The sequence below is a fragment of the Struthio camelus genome, chromosome 6, assembly GCF_040807025.1.
Source record: "Struthio camelus isolate bStrCam1 chromosome 6, bStrCam1.hap1, whole genome shotgun sequence".
NCBI classification, from domain to species: Eukaryota; Metazoa; Chordata; class Aves; order Struthioniformes; family Struthionidae; genus Struthio; species Struthio camelus.
The window spans coordinates 24,017,264-24,038,110 of record NC_090947.1 but is presented as its reverse complement, the minus strand read 5'-3'; the positions used below and the strand labels follow the sequence as shown (position 1 = coordinate 24,038,110).

The 20,847-nt window shown below is 39.0% G+C and overlaps 2 protein-coding genes across 11 annotated transcripts in view; one reads left to right on the top strand and one right to left on the bottom strand.

Annotated features, from left to right (window-relative positions):
* Positions 1-20,847, bottom strand: part of ABCB11 (ATP binding cassette subfamily B member 11) — a 74,684-nt gene that overhangs the window by 23,630 nt on the left and 30,207 nt on the right. For 8 of the 9 annotated variants that reach the window (XM_068948679.1, XM_068948678.1, XM_068948682.1 and 5 more), the window contains 13 exons: positions 19,131-19,152; positions 17,638-17,685; positions 17,495-17,543; positions 15,163-15,404; positions 13,465-13,552; positions 12,252-12,385; positions 10,257-10,428; positions 8,272-8,396; positions 6,591-6,765; positions 3,906-4,019; positions 2,196-2,306; positions 1,955-2,080; positions 513-716 (listed from right to left, as the gene is read on the bottom strand). In XM_068948679.1, the coding sequence (XP_068804780.1) occupies positions 513-716; positions 1,955-2,080; positions 2,196-2,306; positions 3,906-4,019; positions 6,591-6,765; positions 8,272-8,396; positions 10,257-10,428; positions 12,252-12,385; positions 13,465-13,552; positions 15,163-15,404; positions 17,495-17,543; positions 17,638-17,685; positions 19,131-19,152 (1,610 nt within the window). Of the gene's footprint in view, positions 1-512; positions 717-1,954; positions 2,081-2,195; positions 2,307-3,905; positions 4,020-6,590; positions 6,766-8,271; positions 8,397-10,256; positions 10,429-12,251; positions 12,386-13,464; positions 13,553-15,162; positions 15,405-17,494; positions 17,544-17,637; positions 17,686-19,130; positions 19,153-19,527; positions 19,650-20,847 lie in introns of those variants that run through there. The other variant, XM_009665982.2, reaches the window with a different exon arrangement.
* LOC104138418 (dehydrogenase/reductase SDR family member 9) overlaps positions 8,484-20,847 on the top strand; it is a 32,406-nt gene continuing 20,042 nt past the window's right edge. The window contains exons 1-2 of one of the 2 annotated variants that reach the window (XM_009666009.2): positions 8,484-9,744; positions 11,708-11,766. In XM_009666009.2, the coding sequence (XP_009664304.2) occupies positions 9,605-9,744; positions 11,708-11,766 (199 nt within the window). In that variant the 5' untranslated portion in view covers positions 8,484-9,604. The remainder of the gene's footprint in view (positions 9,745-11,707; positions 11,767-20,847) is intronic. The other variant, XM_068948685.1, reaches the window with a different exon arrangement.

The window sequence follows — 20,847 nt, the reverse complement described above, 5'->3', positions numbered from 1 at the left end:
GCTGAATGATGCCTGAATGATGCTATAGGAATGATCAAAGCCCTGACGTCTTAAGGGAAGGAATCAAGGATTAGGGAAACTCTAGATAACTTACAGAGCTCATATAAGGAGATGAGCTTGTGATTTTCAGTATAGAGTGTTCAAAAACATATGCTGATTAGTGAGTGTTCTGGGCTCTAAATTGCTTTTGGCCTGAGCAGAAACAGATCTCAGTAGCATGAAAAAGACATCTTCTTTTTAAAATTATGGTGATTATTACCATGATATTGAATGTTGTGTTTATAACTGCTGAGGAACTAATTATTCTTGGTTCGCTTTTTGCCAAGTTTCCAGTTGGTGAAATACATGTAGTAAGACCTACATAACTCTTGTCGAAGGAAAGGTTGCTACCTACTGTCAATTTTAATCTTCTGCTTTTTTATCTGTGCTCAAATGGCTGCAAAGGGAGAGGGACAAAGGGATTCTCTATTTTCCATCAAATTGCACCAAACATTTTATGAGGCACAGAATACCTGTGGCAAGTCCATGATAAAGTTGTAAGCATTGGCCTCTTGGGCTGCTTTGATTATTTCTTCCATGGTAGCCTCATCCCGACCATAGCGAATGTTCTCTGCAATTGTGGTAGCAAACAGAACTGGTTCTTGCTCAACAATACCAATCTGTGAGCGTAGCCACTGGATATTAAGGGAACGAATGTCATGGCCATCCAGGGTAATCTAGTTTCAATTAAAGCAAGGACAAAAAAAAAAAAAAAGTAAATGAGGGACATTCTCTTCTCCAGTTCAGAGAAGAAGAAAGATACAATAGAAATAAATATCTCGTTTTGCTTGGCCTTATAGATAAAGCCAGGTGGAAAACAGTCATAAAACTGGTTTTCTGTAAAGGACTTAAAAATTTGGACAAACAAGGACATATGTGTTTTCCACTAGTAAAAACTGAATTAACAGCTCCATGGAGACTCAGGTAGAAGAATTATCCGTCCTCTACTATCTGTTTGCAGAAACTTTTCAAGACAGGGACTTTTTTTTTTCCAGAAGGAGAGATTTCTGTTTTCTAGACAGATATAGTCATAAAGCCCCAAACTACCTCTGTGTGCCTCATCTACTAGTCCTTACCTTCCGGCTGTGAAAAACAATACTTCTGGCCAAATTTATTCAATTGTTTCAGTCGTAGTGAAGAAGTTAAGGAAGGGAAAGTCTTAATTATAACATGAACAGGCAAACAAAAGTTTACAAAAATTTTCCTCTTGAAAATGGAAAAACAAAGGTTGTTGTGAGCTATACTATTATTTTTTCCATATATTTTCTAATATTCAAGACTATGAAACACTTTCAGATCTGCTGAAAGGTTCTTTAGGAATATTGAAGCTTCAGTCTTTTGGCATGAGAACAGAAAGAAATCATAGAAAATGCGCTATGACATAACTGAATTCTGTATAAATGAGTTTTGTTAAATATATATTTACAGTAAATTGGTTCTTTGTCTCTTTTATTTTCAAATATAGGTTACCATGTATGTGTTTCGTGCTAACTAGGAAAACATAAATGGGATGAAAATGTTAATAGATGTAGTTCATATTCATAGCCAAATGATTTGGCCTACACTAAAGCAGTATTATGGGATAATGAGTAAATGTTTAATACTGTATGTCGTATGTCCCAGAATTGAAAATGGGTTGTCACTCCTGAATTATTGTATGGATAGGTATAGTTTTTACTCAGGTTTAGCACTGAATTTTTATTTCCTCCTACTGTTTTTTCTCTTTTATATAATTATTCTTGATAATACTATTCAGCATTCCCCTGAAATGGACAAAAAAGGATATTTTGCTCATTTCTTTTTTGGATCTAAAAGGAAAAAAAATTAAGTCTTCCTTTCAACCTTGGAGAAGAAAGCACGTCGCTCTTTCAAGTTTCTAAGACTAGAGAAACCCTTGCTCAAATGGGAAACTCACCATGCCATCACTCGGGTCATAGAAACGCTGGATGAGCTGTATTGTTGTACTTTTTCCAGCTCCACTAGCTCCAACAAAAGCCGTTGTTTCCCCTGCTTTAATAACCATATTAAGGTTTTCCAATATCTGGATTGAAAAAAAAAAAAAAACTATCCATTCTGATTCTCTCTAACTGCTGACAGTATATTTTAATTGCTTACAGTAATTATATTCACAAGACGGATGATGAATAATTAATTACCTTTACTTCTGGTCTGGAGGGGTAATAGAAAGTTACATTATGAAATTCAATTTCACCCCGTACTTTATCCAACTTGTAGCCATCTTCTGACATGCAGTCAATGGTGGGTTTCTAGGGTAGAATTTATTGTGTTATTTAGTTGCTGTTAAACAGCCAACACTTCTGCAGTAGATAGATATTCCCAATACCATATAAAGCCATCACACTTCTGTTTGAACAGCTCTTGGCTGCACTGAAGCAATAGCAGAATCTGCCTCTGGGCTAGCAGGCAAGAAACATAAAACTAAGGCCAAAATGATAGGGAGGTTGTCACTAGTGGGTAGCGCAGGCAAGATTAACACATTCTCTTCTCATCTTAGGCTTTCTGCATTTGCCACAGTCACTTTGCTAGTTTTTGCTGGAACAGAATAGGTGCATGCAAGAGGCATTTTGACTAAGTTAATTTACCTAGCTCCTCAGGACTAAGATGGTACTACTTTGCTCATGTAAACATTCTCTTACATCACCAAACAACCAATTTGTTGCTGAAAATCTGCATACTGAATCACTTCTTTGCATTCAAAGCGTCCATTCTTACATGACCACTCCTAAGTGCTGGAATCCTGATTTGAAGTCTTTCCATCAAGTGTATTGGCTCTCACTGACTTTTAGCCAGGCCCTGGGTATTGTTGACTGTTAGACGTGAGCGGAGAAAAAAAGAAATTTGAGGAATCCCAAAGAAATCAGATCTAATTGTGTCACTCTTTCTTTAGACAGATGAAATCTCACTTTAGTTTGCTTTTTTAACCCTAAGGCTATCTGACTCAGCCTTATCTTGATTTTTATGGTTAATTCTTAATGTTGGCAACTCTTTTTGCTTTTTTAATTTTTCTGTAAAAAACACTTATCTTATTCATCTCTTCTTCAGCTTATCTTAGACCAAAACCTTTAACTTATGAAGCACAACTTACAAGGCATGTATTATCATATTTGCAGAACATTGAAGGGTAACTAAAAAGTCTATTAGCGTTACCACAGCTACTCTAGCCTTCTTTATGTGCCTTTCTGAAGTCCTCTTCAGACGACAAGCAGCATTTCAACGTGTTTACGCAGCACCTAGCACAATAAAGCCTATCCATGACCAGAGATACTAAGTACTGCTAAGAAATCTACAGTATTTTTCCAATCACTAAATATACACAGATACAGAAAGGAATCCTCATGAAAAAAATGCCAGAAGCTCTCAAACCTTTCTCATACAACCTCATTTCATCTATTTATCTCTCCTGAAAAATGTCGTGAATAACATTTATGGATGCTGTGGGACCACTGCCCGTGTTCATTTGGTCTCATTTCACACTTAGAGTAGCTCTGAGACAGGTGACAGAGGCCAGCCTTGTTAACTAATGCCAATAGAGTCACATCCTTTGATCTCATAGCCTTCTGTGGGCCAGCACTGATCAGTAATTGTATGTAAGGAGACACGGGAGCAAGAAACAGTAGTACTTGGTGGAAAACATCATTATTCAGAAACAGGCAGTTTGGGGAATCTGTTCAACATCCTCTCTGAGCATGTGTGCACGCACCTAGACCTTTCTATTGCATAGTCAATTCTTCTTTAATTGCTCTCATTTTTCCTCTTTTACATTGTGGATAAAACGACTCCTGCTTGAGGGCTATTTAATTATTTCTCTACTACAAAGTGATAGAGCTTAGAAATTCATTACTTACTTTATCTATTGTCTCAAAAATGTTTGTTGCAGCTCCACGGCCAGTGGCAAAGGCTTCCAAGCAGGGAGATACTTGACCAAGATTTAAAGCTCCTACTAAAATACCAAAGAAAACCTGACAAAATAGAAAAAGAAATTAACAAAACCTAACAGCAGATTTTAACTATAGTTTAGAGCTCCAATACAGATCAAACTCCAGTGGCTTAACAAATTCCTGTACATCAACTGAACTGCATTGATTCACTGTATGAACATAATCAGCTTACAGCAAAGCAAACTAAAGCATCTGAGAACAGACTTCCATTGTCTTTCACAACTTTGTTTCCAGGCTGAAATAAATCAAATTATCTCATATTTGCCCCAGACTTAGACTAGACATTTACCGAGGTGCCACTGATGATACATTTTTTTAAGCCATCTCAGTTTGACAGTGTGCCTATACCCTTGAGAAAAGGGCTGCAACTTAACAAGGTAGAAAGTCTGTGACTAGTAAGCAGATGAGAGTCTACAAGAGTTCAAAAGCCTGGAGAAGTTTAAAATACTATATATGTCTGCTAATGGGCTGTGATTAAGACAAATTAATATCAAGAAAAAATAGACAACCTTCGGCTGGAATATCATTGCTATTCTCATATGGACTAATGCCTACCAGTAAATCACACTTGCAAAACTTGCTTCTGGAGAAGGTACCAGCTACAGAGAATATTTTGTCCTTCTTCTCACAAACAAGTGAATTGTAATGGTTGCTAGCAACAGTGGATATGCCAGTATTTGAGCTGAGACTATTCTATCAGTTCTTCATGGTGACATTTGTGAACATTTGCCATCTCCTGACAAATGGCGCAAGGCCTTAAAGTTGACTTTCTGCAGGTAGCAGAAAATATAAATCCAGAGTATTAGGAAGACTGGTATGTAATCTTTTGCTGAAGTTTGACAACACCTGAGAAGTCTGCTAAGAAGCAATTAAAGACTCAACTAGTCTTCTGAATACAAACACAGACTGCAGTCAGAAAAAATGGCAAGGTGTAGAAGGAAACACTACTGTCCAGGAAGAAAGAAAAGTACACAGGACTCAGCTCTCCCTTGCACCACTCCGATATGTACTGTGAATAACCCCCAAGGCAGAAGAGAAAAACACTACTCTGTGTAATGTGCACTGCAAACGTCTATACTGTAATGTACAGATCATGCCATAAATTCATATTCAGCTTTACTACAGACTAATTTCCTTGTGTGGACAAGTCCCAAAGCAAGTAGGTTACATGCATGTCCAGGTTCTGTCATAAATAGGAGGGGAACAGGTCCTGTAGCTTTGATTAGAAGAAAAAAGGAAGGCAATGTTTAATTAATCTCAACCCAATATGGCTCATGCACAACAGTTTTTCAGAGACTGGAAAGAGAATATTTAAATGTTTTGTATCTATAAACCACCCCTCCCCTCCAACTCACTAGGAGTGTATGATGGAAAGTACAAGAAAGATGACTGACAGCTTTGAGAGAGCAAGGGGAGCATAAGAAATCTTCCTGTTGACAGCTACAATTTTGCAGCTATAGGGTAGCTCCCCACAGTTTGCTATTGTCATTTGGAAGCTCTGAACCACAGTTACCAGGTGCAAGGTAAGGAAATTGCTTGGTTTATTTTTCACAGCACTGTCTTGTGTCAACTACTCGTGCCAAGAGCAGTTGCAAATGATTTCCTGTGATGGCCATCCTCCTACAGCAGGATGACTCAATTTTTCAATGTTTTCTGAGTAATTTAGCAAGCTCTGTTTAGCAGGAAGTTCTGCACTACATGCTGCTGTGGGGGTTAGGAGCTGGCATGGTGTGCAAGAGACAGAGAATGACCAGAAATAGGTGTCTCACCAGAACACCAGCACTTACCAAGGTTCAGGAAAAGTTTATCCTGGGTCTGGATGAGAGCCTGCCATTTGGACACTTCTGGCTTAGAGTGAAGAATAACTGAAACATCTGTAGATCTTGGTTCTAGTGCATTTAGTTTATGAGAATTTTAGAATTATGAGAATTCTAGTGCATTTAGTTTAAAGAATCTACTGTGCTAGTAGTGGATGCATAAGAGTGCTGTGCAGGTTAGTATGCTTTTTTCTGTATAAACTGCAGGATCCACAGCCATGTGTGTTTTGGTCAACATGGATCAAAAACGTTTACATGTTTTCTGTCACTTGGAGAGCTGAGTGGGAAATTTGCAACAGAAAATGATGATTCAACAAAACGGAAACTATTCATATGAGAGATGTTTGATAAAGATGTTGTAGATTTGATAAAGCTTTCTTTCTTTGGGCAGATTCTGCTTTACCACAGCGGGATTTTTCATCACAAATAGAGCTCTTCAGAAAAGCCAATATTCCAGAAACCACATGCAGACCCAGGATATAAGAAAGCCAGTTTCAGGTCTCTGACAGACGTGTTGCAGACACACAAATGCAAGTGTCATTCTGATTACAGTAGGTGGCATTTGAAATCTTTAAAATGAACATGAGATTTTTTTTTCCTTATCCAGTTGAGTCATATACTTTTATGCATATACTGAACACTGACCTTTAAATATATATATGTACCTAAATAGGGCTTGTTACCATTTGGTAACAGATATCTGAACATTACAAATATGTGTTCGAGAATTAATCAGCAACAGTCCACAAAAGTTAGATTCAACTAAAAGGGGTACCTGTAGAAGAGTACCAGGTGAATATTCATCTTCTTCAAGGACAAGTTTAGAGCCATACCAAAAAGCTAATGCATAACACAGGAAAATTACAAGCCACATGTAACCAGTGAATAATCCCATTATTATCCCTTTTCGAATTCCCCAGTGCTGAGCAAACACCAGGTTCTTATCATATCTGTAGAAAGAGTGAAAAATAAAAGTGGATGAAATGAATTTGATAGAAAATTCGTAATAAACAGAGACTAAAATGAGGTGCCTTCAGTGGTTGACTGCGCAGCAGTGAATTGAGGGTCCACATAAGGCTGATACCTGTCATTTTGAAGTGAGAGATCACTGCTGCATCTGCTGAAACCTCCCAGATCAGAAAATTCTTGTATATCTTGTATATCCTACTATGTCCTATAAGCGCAAGCAATACCACACTTGCTACAGATACCTGACCAAGGGATTGGGAGTTTTAGTGGTGGGGCACAAGATCTGATCATTTGGCTAAAGCTTCAGAAAAAGTCATACAGTCATACTATATTTTAAAAGAATGCAAGAGATTTGCAACATAACACCATCAAATCATCTTATCTGGCTATGAAGAAGAAATACAAAATTAAGTAGCAATCTGCAACCTTGGCAACATAAGTAGTAAATAGTTTAGATTCAGGTGTCTAAAATTCACCTTGTGCTTCTTTTCTTCTATGGAATAAGTACTTCTGAAAACCTAGAGTCAGCTAATCAAAAGTATTTATCACAGAGAATTCAGGTGGAATTGAAACTATCTGCATGTAGATTAAAGGCTCTTTTATTTTTAGGACCTTGCCAAAAAGGTCAGGTTAAACATCAGATATGTCTGTAATAAGATATGGGTGAACAATGACAAACTGTTCATGAATATTGAGGTAACTGTGAGAAAGATATTAGCTTTGATTGTTTTCGTACCACTCAGTATTTCTATTTAATAGCATACATTTTTATCAATACCTTTATTTATTTACTCACTTTGACATATTTATAATGCTCATTTATGATTAAGTACTACTACTGTAACTAGAACTGTTACTATTATTTCTGACATTTTCTAATGAATGATTTCTTCCATTTTTCAGGATCCATGTTGCAATATTTTAATTAAAATAATGAATGTAACATACATGTATATTATAATTTATGTACAAAAACAGACAAAAAGGAAACTTTTCTTTCCCAATCCAATCGGATTATTTCCTTCCTCCTCCCTTTTAAAATCATGCAGACATTCCTACTTCAGATAAAACTTTCAGAGTGGGCACAATAAATGGAGGTTGTCATAGGGGCTATGAGACTCTGGAACTAGTTCTTACTTAGCTTGAAATTACCCATACTTTTCAGATCTGCTGCAAAAGCGATTTATCAGAAAGTGCTTAAAGGAAAGTTTGTCAATATGTTTCTGTAAGTGGGAATGACTTGAAGACAGTATTTCTGATGTTTTGATTCACAGATTGGCTGAGTTCCATAACTGTTTTTGCATATGTAATGTTATTTAACAACTAAATTTCTGTGATATACCTGCATACTCAAAATACTCAAAGCTGAAAGATGGTCACTGTTTCAGAATTGAGACACTAATTGTCAGGATACTGAAGCATATGATAGCATTATGTTGCTACAGTGAAAAGAAACCAGAGACTTTTTACAATTTGTCTGAACAAACCTTTCAACTTCTTTCTTTTCCCCACCAAAAGCAGCCACTGTTCTGATGGAGGAGAGTACTTCATCAGCCACAGCTCCAGCTTTTGCATAAGCCTTTAATTCTCGGCCTGTTAGTTTTGCCACAGCCTACAAAACCATAAGAAGCGTTGGTTACACCTAAACTGTAAGCATAGACTAAGGATGGTGGTGAGCACTAGTCACCCACCACTACCCACTCTGCATGAGATCACCTCCACTGCACTGAGCAAGCTTTTATTATGCACACTGCCTACTCAGAAACTTCTGTCTTGTAGTGTTAGAGCATATACATCCCCGTGGCATGTGTTTTGCACAACAAATTTACCCCCTTGGCCAACCACTCTGCTCCAAGTAGCTAGAAAGAGCAGCTGATTACAACTGCTTCCCCTCCCTTTCTGCTGTCAGTTGGGCTTAAGCAACCCACAGACTGAGGGTATGTGCATTTCCGGGGGAAGGGGGAGGTGAAGCAGGAAGGTTAAGTCCTTAGCCACTGGCCTTAGCAGGGCCAGCTTCTGGTAGAAGAGGGAATGGAACTGAAGAAGAGGGGATGGAAACAGGCCGCCCACCACCTTGCCGTGTTACATGGGCTAACAGCAAACAGCTCCCTGCTCAGCATCCCAGACTATACTGTGGATACCAGAATCTTACTTAGGGTCAAAAAGTGCTCAGATTTGCAGAAGAAAATGTCACGATGGAGTATTATACAAAGAGATACCACCTGAGCTCAGGAATGACATGTCACTGGAAGTTGGAAAGTGTCATTATTGCTTTCCCTCTTCAAATACTCTACCCTATGCATCTATTGGCCACTTTTGGAGACGGGAAATCAGACCAGACTGACCTTGGGTTTATCTTCTTTATCGGCGAAAAAAAGACTTGGGCTGGAAAGGCTTAGAAGGAGGAAATGTCGAACAGTACGTATGAGAATGGAAAGAGCTGGGGACAGAGAAAGAAGAATGGAAAGGGAAAATATTATAAACGTAAAGGAGAATGAGCTCAGAGAGAAAGTGTAAATTGAAGGAAAGATGCAGGTAGGGTTTTATTAAATTCCCTGGCAGAACGCTGCTCTCCCACTTCACAATGAGTCATTATTCATATCACCTACTTGCAGTCACAGCACAAGCTACGAAAGAGAAGCAGGAAGAAGATAAATTGCCAGAGTTAGACTAAAGGTTTGATAGCAAAAGGATAATAAACTGTTCTCAACATGGAAGAAGTGAAGTAGCAAGAGGGCTGAACCTGAGTGAAAAGCACGGGAGATTGTGAAGGAGGAGCAGAAATTGCTCAGCCCTGCTGAGTAAGGGAGCAAGGTGAAAATGCTGAGGAGCCTGAAATTCCCCTCCTCCCTGTGGTTCCTCTTCAGAGTTAAAGGGAGGTGGAGGGAGTGGGAGGAGAAACAGAGACAGGAACAGCCGAGAGAGGATGCAGGAGCTGCTGGGAGCAGGGACGGCTTCAGGTGAGTCTGAACACTCGTTCTGAAATGTTTTAAAGCTCCTAGACTGGATCATCTCCAACCTCCCCTTAACCCTTCTTGAGAACTCAAGCCCAATGTTCAGTAACCATTTAAAACAGGTCTGTAGTAATAGAGGGATGCTGTAGGCCAGGTTCTGATCTCAGCAACAAAAATATCCATCCATGGGACCCAAAAGAAGGTATGCTTACACTCCCATCTTAGAAACAGGGTATATTATTCTTGGAATCAGAATGAACAAAGTGGGAGCAACATCCTCCTCTCCCGCACACCCTGCCATGCCCAGGAGCGTTGTCGGATTCTCAGAATGAGACTGCTCTCTCCAGGACAGGGTACAGCAGAGGTGCTCTGTTTATTTCAGTGCTGCTGTGACCAGGATCTGCCTCCTTGACTTGAAAGAGGTGCTATAGCCTTCTCTTTCACAAACCTCTCTAGCTCTACAGCATGGTCTTCCCTGCTCATTGCACCCAGGAATGGACCTCACACAATTCGCTTACCAAGCCATAAATAGCTGCTCCAATCCCAATTAGAGGACTGACTGCAATGATAACCAAAGTCAGTTTCCAGCCACTGACAAATCCCAGTAGGAATCCACACACAAAGGTGGTAAAACGCTGGATAAAAACTGCTACTTGATCAGCAATAGCCTCATTAATTTTGTTAATGTCACTGGAAAAAAAAAACAGAGATGATTGGTGATCATATCTTTGATCATTTGTGTTACAGGTTGTGGCCATATTTGGGTTAGTTGCTTTCTCCTGGAGAGGGCCCTGAAACCTTCCTCTCTCCATTTTTTTTTTTCCTTACCTCTTCTAAAGACCCTGGGCTACAGTGAGGAGACCTGGTGCCTTTGTAATGGCAGGAGACATTTACATATGAATACTGCAGAAAAGATATTGCTACTCCTGAGAAAATTCATCCCGCCTCCTTCACTATCTGGTTCTCACTACTGTGCCCCTGTTGATTCAAAAGAGGGGGCAGAGACATCACAGCTAGATGCAGCTGTATGATAAAGGGAAAACAGTATAGCTGATATGGCACTTCTCCCATCATATAGCACTAAATACGTAACATACAGTTTTGTTGAGGGGGGAAGGAAAGGGAAGAGGGCTGTAACCCTCTTTGCAGTTTCACCTTCTACCACCTTCTAGTCCCTCTCTACACCTTTTCAGGTAGTTTCTTCTCTAAATGAGAGAGGGAGTGCGGGAAATAGAGGAGGATTGCATTATTGCTGCAGGCACTGGGAAAACAACATGGCAGCTCTGTCATATGGGCGATGGTGGGGCAGCAGTTAACATCATTTGGTCCTAATGCAGCTGCAGAATTGTTCTTTTTTCCCCCACTCTTATCCAGTGCAAATGCAAAAAAAATTTCTCAAAGCAAAATATTCATTTTACTTTTGCTGCTCTTGGCTACTATTTCACCCATGAGATAAGCAAAACTGGGAATTCCTGGAGTACATATGACCAAGTGGCATTGAGATTTAAAGTGCAGATTTGTTAGCTTGCTGATATATTAAGTAAAATCATAGTCCTCTATTGAAAAAAAAAGAGTGGTGAACTGAAGAACATGTTTATACTTCTTCTTGAGAATGTTTTTGCAGTCAAGGAGAACTAAATGTGAAGGTCAAGGAACTGAATGTTATTTATTTGAAAAATACAAATTCAGTTCCTATTTTTTGCCAGAGAAATTCCTCATAGCCACATACACTTGGTATTTATTCTTCATAAGCAGAACACCACTGAAAGTCATAGATACCACAGACCAGTGAGTAAAGACAAAAAATCCTGTCAACTACAGAAAAATATTTTGCCTACTGTCATGCAGGCAACACAGAGAACAGGGAGCCATCTAGAGTTAGCATATTCATCATGCAGCAGCTGTCAGCCTGTAAAACAGGAACCACGAAGGAAAGGAGCAAGCCTTAAACTCCATCTGTTTTTCTAAGGGCTGAATGCTTACCCAGAACAAGAAGGTTTCTCCACCTACCTTGGTCCTTTTCTGAAGGTAGGTGTTTGTACCCTCTTTTGCAGAACTTTAAGGAAGGCACACTCTTTTCTTTTAAAAGCCAACTGGAGGAAAGTGTGCCCCTAATGATTTTCTTATCCAGGAAGTGAGAGGGGGGGTTCAAACCCACATCTCCAACTTCAGAGGAGTATGCACTAGCAGCCAGATTATAGACCATTTTTGAGGGGTTGGGATCAGGAGGAAAAAGGAAGGACAAGACAAGGTGGGGAAAAAAAATCATTGCAACAGAAAAGGCACGAAAGGGAAATGATTGTGGCTTAACAGTTATGGCACTCAGCTAGAAGACGGGGGAAATCATGAGCCTGATCCTTGCTCCAAGAAATAGCTCTATTTTATATTAAATAGTGTTTGGCTAATGCCTAGTTTTTGGCACTCTGTTTGTGTTTGGACTGCTCAGGCATTCACAGCCCCTAAGGAAACGCAAAAATGTTCTCTACAGCATATATTTTTTCTAGATTACTTACTCAGAAATTCGGGTGTTCAGTTCTCCTACAGATGTACAGTCAAACCAGCCTATATCCATTCTCATTATTTTCCTGAAATAAGCTTTCCTGATCTTCTGTATCTGACGAGCTGCAGCCATTACCCAAAAGCAGATCTGGGAAGAGAATAATGTGGCTGATGAATTGCAGTAAAAGTCTTTCTGCTCCCAACAAATAGGAAAAGCAGTTTGGCTATTGACAAAATTACTAGTCAGATGAAATATATTCTAGCTACATAGACATGACAGCTGTTTTATGCCCTTGATCTTTAAATAATCCAACAACTTTTTTCAGCCTCTGAATCAAGCACTTACCTCAGTTGTGACAGGCTGAGAGCAGGCATAGATAATTTACTTGTGGTGTTACAGGAATGTCGTAGGGACAAAAGTTTTTATATCTCAAGCTATAAATAATATAGGGATGGCAGTCATCCTACCTCAGCAAAACTTTCAGACATTTTTTAGGTAGGAGAATCACAAGTGAATTTTACGATTATAAAAGGCTTCAAGAGCAGTGGTCCCTTTAGCAGAATTCTGCAGGAATTGTCCAAACTTGTGGCTCATCTCAGTCATAAGGTTTGAACAATTACTACAGCATATGTAGGGTGTGATTCTTCTCCAAGCTATGTTTACAGTAGCAATACTCCATAATATCTCTATACTAGAAACACAGGGCTCTACTCAGTTGCACAAACACAAATTCCTAGCATCTTTTGACATGCCCACTAGGAATCTTATCATTCTTCACAGAGGTCTCAGACGCCCTAGGCTAGCTCAAATGGTACTAGATGCTTAAGTGCAGGAAACTGAACAAAGCCCAAAATGTAAATATTACAATTTATGGTACAACACAAAGATGACTCGTCTTCACTGCCACTGGGCAGGATACTTTAGACACTTGGCTATGTCAGCCAATTTCTTCTCTAACCACACTCAACATCTCTTGTGATGTGAAAAGAGCAGAATGCATCCATCTCATTGGGTAAAATGCATCCATGTAAACAGGTAAGCACAAATCCAAGTAGGTCTCAGATGGCAATATTCAGCCGACAGGATTAGAAATTAAAGTATCTGCTCTGCTCAAGTGTTGAAGTTGACTAAGCAGTTAAAGAGAAGGTAATTATTATAGACCTAATCATTTAGTGAGGCAAATTTTGAAATCAAAACACGGAGTCATAGGATATCAAAATACTGACTTGGAGGTATCCTAATACGAGTACTGCACAACCAATTCCTGCATAGTAACCTGCAAACTTGGCCATTTCTTGTTCAATGTCCAGCAGCCTGGAAAAAAAAAAAAAAAAGGAATGATCAATACTGTTCTAATATTCTGACAAATTTCTAAACTGATGTTCCTTCAAGGTTTACATGGCAAGTCGGCTTGTTTTGCTGACAGATGGACTGCTTCTTAATACCGAGCCTATTCCAAGCAATAGCTAGTTTGTTTACTGCCTCTTTTGCAGAGGCATATGGAGCGAGGAAGTACCAGGAAATTCTCTTCTGTCCTGGTGCTGCCCTGTAGTCCGTGAGGGCCAGATGAGAAATGCCACCAGACTGCATGCTGAGAAAAAGCACAGGTGAAAGGTTTTTAAAGGAGAGAGCTGCCCAACAAATTTTCATTATATGTTGAATTAGCTTAGTTATTTTGTAGCACTATACCAAGAAATAACATATTCAGTTTAAATAGTGTTCTACAGAGAGAAATGAAGGGCTGCTAAAATATATTCAAATATTACTTTGTGCCATTAGAAAGCTCACTAATCTGAAATGAGTATTTCTTTTAGCTGAGGTAGGAGTGTTTAATTACTCCTAATATCTGTGAAAGGCATTGAGTTGCTAGTATTGCATTTAGGTTACTTTGAGACAATGATTTCAGCTGGTTATTGGTTATCCTTCTAGTTTTTAATGCGCTGCAGAGAGCACGTATCATTCTGTTTGACCAGAATTGGGTACACTCGGAGATTTTCAGCCAAAACAGAACGCTGTAATCCTGTAGCCTAAACATAGTTGCCTAAGCACAGATACCTAGTGACATTTTTAATGCTCTAATGTATTCTGCCTGGTCTTCAGGTGCTGCTACAGAATAGGGGTCTGATAAATCCTGTGCCTGCTAGCCCCATCTGGGGGGCTGGCTGGGACTGCCTGGAGGAAATAAGTTGGCCTCCGATACCTTAAGGTACCATTTAGGAACCTGAATCACTTCCCATATGCTTAGAATGTCAGAGACAAGTAACTTCTAATTCTAACTAAATATCTAATTTAATAACATTCAGAGGTTAGAAAATTCTTGGAATGACGCATTGAAAACATAGCCTTACAGGTTCAAATTGGCTTTGGCACATACCTTTATTTGAATGTATCATCTTGACTCCATTTATTATAGTTAATGGAAAGAAACAGGCACTCCTACAGGGCAGTTCATCTGACCTGCCTTAGACACCTCCCACAGGCCAAGATGAATTGCATCCTAGAAGCACCCATTTCTCTTCAATGACTAGAAACAGTTTAGTTAACTTGTTCAGAAGTCAGCAGGCACTTATAGGTATCTAAGTCCTACCCAAAACAACCAGAAGTCATTACTATCAAGCGGGTCACCAAAGAAAACATACCAGGGATTTCAGATGTGCAGCAGGTGTGTCTGTTATAAGATCAATCATCATTAATCATCCTTGCTGATATTACTAGCTGAAAGAACAAGACCCAACCTAGCCTTCTATCCCTCCAGGTAGTATCTCCAGCTCAGAAGCAGGACTCTTCAACAAGAACCATGCCCCTTTTCTGCTCTATGGATAGAAAATGTAAGCTGTAAGGACTGAACTGGACCTTCACTAGAAATACATGATCTGACAAGCCTTAATAACAAAGTAAAAGAAACAAATATATCTACTACTTACCCACATCTTATTGAGGTGGTACTTTCATTTTGATGAGTGGTACCATTGATCCACATTATGGTGTTATTTACACATGCCTTGCCTGGGTCTTTAAGCTCTTGCATTTCAATGTCATATTCAATAAACGTGTCTGCCATTGCACCAAACACAAGCAGCATGGCTGGCTGGGCTGCTCCATGAAGAATAGCACAAAAACTGCCAGCAGTCATCATTAAAATTTCCATAGATGAGGAAAATTGAAACTAAAGAGATGAAAAAAAAAAACAGTCTCTGCTCAGTAGTAGTCTTCATGCTGCCTGTATTCTGACGAGTCATTAATCAGGTGGATCAGATACAAAACCATTCTCCTTAAATTTCAGAACTCTCTTCAATAGAGAAAGCAGACAAATCTCTCTCTCCAATCTAATCTAATTGCAGCCATGATTACAGACTCCTAAATTATTATGAGCGTCCTTTATGTAGTTGAGAACAGAATCTGACCATACGAATGAATGTATCATCATATAATACTAACAGCTGAATATCACTCCACATTATCTTCATTCCAGAAACTGGTTAAAAGATTAAGAATAGGAAGGTATAATCCATATATGTAGTCAGCTTTGCTGATTTCCTGGGAGGGGGCATGGATCAGGGCTTTGTAGATAGAGCCTCCAAATAGAGTTAGCCACTTTCTCGAAAGTTTAGGACGCTGTGGTAGACAGCCACCTAAACAATGTGTTGGCTGAGTCAGGCAATTGTACACTGGCTTTTAATCCAGGAGAAATGTATGGAAATATGACTTGCAGTAAAAAAAAAAAAAAGGATCGAGCTAAGCCCTATTACCCTGCATTTGTCATGGCCTAAGAACATGTATACATGCAGCTGATGATTCGGCTGACATACAGTAACTTCAGTCACCTTTGTCATGATTGTGTGAAGTCTGACTCTCAGACTGCAGTCATGCATAAGTACATAGACCAGATGATGTATGCAGGATATTAGTCTAAAATACTATACATTTAGCAAAAGGAGTGTAAAGAGGAACCAGATATGTGCCAAATGAGAAGAAGGGGTGGGAATGTAGAGCACTATGGAAAAGGGACATTGCAGCACAGAAAAAGGGAAAAATGCAGAGATTAGATAAAGGGAAAAACAAGTCAGTCGACATAAAACAATAAATAAAGGGTCTTTCTACAAAAAAGAAGTTAGAAGAAAAGCATAGCACTGTCAGTGTTTTTTAAACCTTGTTTCTAAGAACTCTAGGAATTCCCTTACTGAAAATAAAAGCACTTATAAAAGGCACAGATATATGTGATACCTGACTTCTTAGAACACCTGATGCAGTCACACTCTATTTGCTAATTGCATCTTCAGAGTTAAATATCTATGCAAAACAGGCTATAGAATTCAGACCCCTCTGCTCAACAGACAGCCCTCAAACGCAGTCTGGAAAAGAGTTTTCTCAGTTTCTACAGTTTTAAAGCTCTGTACTTGCTTAGCTTTGTGTAAGCCAGTTCACAAGGAAGGAAAGAGTTGTGCTTCCTGTTCCAGCAGCCATAAGGTAGAAAGCAATATATTTTGTAGTTTGTGACAATTCTCTAGCTCTGGGCATATCCAAAGTGGTAAATGTGGACAGGCCTCTGCTCTCTCCAGCTAACTTTACTCTACAACTGTGATACTTACCCAGATAGAGTACAAGCCACATGGATGAAACTGCACTGTCTCAGTACTACAGTGAAAACATATTAGTTTGAACACATTTCAGGCTAACTGCCTAGGCTACATCCAGAACAGAAGTAATAAATCCGCTTTGCTGCATGATGCTGCGTTGGATATCTTTGAACTGCGTTCCTTTTCAAGTTTAGAAATACCCTGTGGGTCTCCAAGGCCCATCAGATACATCTTCTAAGGCTAGATATTGGACACCACACAGAATTGAGTATTTCCAAGAGCCTACAGTTACCAAGTCTTATAATATCCATGTAGTAACTACAAAGGAGCTAAATCATCTGCCAAAGATCACGCAGTAAGTTTTTGGCAGAAATAAAAATGAACCAAGGTTGTCCAATCCCTCGCTGTGCATCTAACTCTCTTTCCTCATATCCACCAGCAGGTTCTATATATAATGCATTTAATAGACAATTATGACACAAATATTGATAAGCAGTACCCAGCTGACAGGGTTCTGTTAAATTCCCCTTGATTTTGGCAGCAGCATTTCATGCCAAGTGGTTTAAGCCTTAAAAGTTCAGCTAAGTCACAGCTATTCCCCAAAATGGCCATATCGATTATTGTCACTTATTCTGCAGCACAATACACATAAAATACTTATATCCATTGCTTTCATTACCAGCTGAAAGAAGCCAACACGAACACCGTTCTCCTTCTTTTCTGATGACCTTCAAGAATAGAAAATGTACAATTATAAACTTGTACTTTATTACGCATTTTTACTATATGCAGTGAAACTACACAGAATTCAATTTTACTCACTTTTCACTTTTCTTCTTTACAGAAGGTTCTTCATTTGCATAGAAATTCCTAGCAAAAAGGAGAAGATTTTACATCAATCCTTTTATTCTCTTGGTTTGTTCTCTGAAATTCCATTTTATTTGAGACATTGTACCCAGAATTTTTGAGGAGAAGCTGTTTCTTTCAGACTCCTTTGGAACCAATGATTTGATGGTTCTTTTCAGTTTTAGACAGGGATTAGGGACTGATCTAACAGTGGTCAAAATGATCTGAAAATTTATGCTTTGTTCCATAAGCAGCTCCTCAAAATACTGTTGTTGTAATGTGGATAGTGGGCTCTTCGAGACTGGTTAGAGAAACGCCTGTCATCCAAATTGTTGCATAGCCCTTATTTAAGAAACAGAGGTCCTGTTCCCACTCCCTCTTACTTTGCATGTATATTCACACAGCCGTAGTGGCAGTAGTATCTCTTGCCCTACCTCTCAGTTTTTCCTTTAAGTCTCCACATGATTTTACTACTCTATACAATCAATTAAAAATCTAAAGGTCTTGCTCCACCATTGTGGATGGGATCCATATTATAACAAGCAGCAATCATCAGCTGTATAAATTCAGTGATGAATGAATAGAGGATTTTGAGTTTGCATGATTTTTTTTTAAATGAAACAAATGCATTCAAGCTATATTCATCATGGACGTCTTTCAGAAACCAGATCCTGGAAAGCCTGTAGGAAGCTTCATATATGTATTAGGTAGGGCCACATGTGTGCGGCATGTGAAAGTCCAACAGAACTTGGGTTTAAAGAACTATGCAAGGATCGCCGTAGACTCTGCATTCTGAGCTTGCACCCTCTGAGATGGACAACTTGATAAGGATGAAAATTAAGAGACATTCTTGCTTCCCCATTCCGAGACTGGCTTTCAGGCTGCGTACACTGTGTCAATGGCACAAATTACTGTATATCTATGTCCAGTCTGCTACAGAGCTCTCCCAAGATCTAGCAAGTTCTTCATCCCCCTTCCCATCTCAGATCATAGCTGAAGGTCAAGGTCTCTAAGTCATTTCTGCTTTTAACATTTTACATTTAAAATTTAATACTTGAGTTCAAATGACCTGAGCTAATTCTTTTATTTGATAGTCTCACAGCTACATTCCAAAACCTTAAGATAAAGTAATCAAGATGGATTAAAATTCCTCAAAAATTCATTCTTCAAACTAAACCAGGAGGCTCCAAGCACTGATGAGACATAAATATGCAGAAGAAAACATTTGCAGAAGAAAAACCACATTTTGCTGCCATTACTCTGTTTGTAAGAGCTGCTCCTTTCATATCACATTAAGACTGTTTTAGCCTACCTGGGTCAGTTGTACCAAGTAAGACAGTTCAACTCCCAGAGAACAGCTTCACATTAAATACCATTTTTACTATAAATGAATCAATTTAATCTGATGACTTTAACCTCATTGAATATTCCTAGAAATATTGATTGTTCCATTTGTGTACATGACTTACTCTGGGGTCTTGACGCCGTTATCTGTTAGGGAAAATAAATGCACAGTCTAGTTAATAATTATCGTTAAAGTACGTAAACTTCTGCAGACATGTGAAAAATAAACCCTAGAGCCCCATAGAATTTGGCCATTCCTAGATTATAAGGAATCTTATTCCCATCGATATCTCTAGTCAGGGTCAAGAACTGACATGGGTCCAAAAATTCCTCGGCAAGTTAATTTCAAATTATATCATTTTCTCTTGAACAAGTAGTCTCAAATTTTCCATCCCCAAGCTGAGTAAATGATGCTCGTTAAAGACATAATTTAGGACATTTGCCAAAAGTAAACTCACTTCTCTGCAAACTGTTTGCTAGTACCCAGGTGATCTAGTTGAACCCTGTTTCATCAAGCAATACCTCACTACTGTATCTGGTGGAAATCCATGTATGCTCCCTGAAAGGAGGAGCTGTACCTCTTCATTCTTGCATTCAGATCACTTACAGACGGCAGATCCTGCTGGAGAGTATCAGCTGTAGTCCTAGGAGTAAGGTGAATTTGTCACGCTAGCGTCTATTCTTGGGATACCCTCTAAGGAACCGCAGCTTAGAGAAACAGAATTATACTATACAGTATAATTGTGCTGTAAGGCAACTCCTTAGTTCCCGTCAGGTCTTGATTTAGCTTCCTTTCAAGAGATGTTGTTAAAGATAACATACCTAACACACAGCTTGTGCTGACAGTCGCCCCAAAGAAGAATTGTCATCATAAGGGTTGATGTATAAAACGTCTGCTCTAAGTCACTTGATATGACAACACATAAAGAGCTAGTTTTATGTATAGAGTGCAGTTTGGGGTAACCCACGGACATTAAACATATGCACCTTGCTAAAGTTTACCATGCGTTTGGCAGCTCAGCACCAGGTTCAGAACCATGGTATGCTTTTCAACCAGTTGCCTTCCTTTCTTCACATCTAGAGACACAGTCCAGGAGGATGGACAAATCTGTGCCTCACAGAACAAACACAGAGGAACTTTGCCGCACACTTCACAGAGGTTGGGAAGTAATCTCTGCAACCACAAATTTTGCCACGTTCATTTTCTTATTCAATGGAAAAAGGGTTTTCTCCTGTTTCTGGGGTTTTGCATTTCCCAAGGGAACAACGTTGGATAGAAAGGATCTGTGTTTCGGCCTAGATACACAAAAAGCTCTCAGTACATCTAACTTTTAGGCACTTCTGCATCTATCAAAATCTATGGCCCTCAGCTGCTTCCATAGAAGGCATGGAAAGGGGTAGGTGCCTTGCAAACCTGTGAGCAGAGCTAAGAACTGCCTGACCTTCCTAAAATGTTAGTTGTACCAATAGTGATAGAAAACTGTATTAAAAGGAACAGAAAGACTAGATTAGTCCCTAAGAGGACTTTTCTGTATGGCTTGCAGCAATGCATTGTTTTTGATGAATAAATGAGAGAGTTATATAATTGGTGTCCTGGAAATAGACTGACTTGAAGAAAATACTGAAGGAACAGCCGATTATATCCAGTTCTTCTCTTCCTTTCTTGGAGTTAGTAAGATAACTTTATTTGTCTTTAGCTAACAATGACTCCATTGGTTTTATTCTGCTAAGTGTGTTATTCAGGGATGGTAAAATGAAAAGATTCTTTAGATAAAGAGATATGCATATCCCCAAAATCCCAAACACTTTTCAGGAAGCTTTTATATTGTTAAAGTTATGATT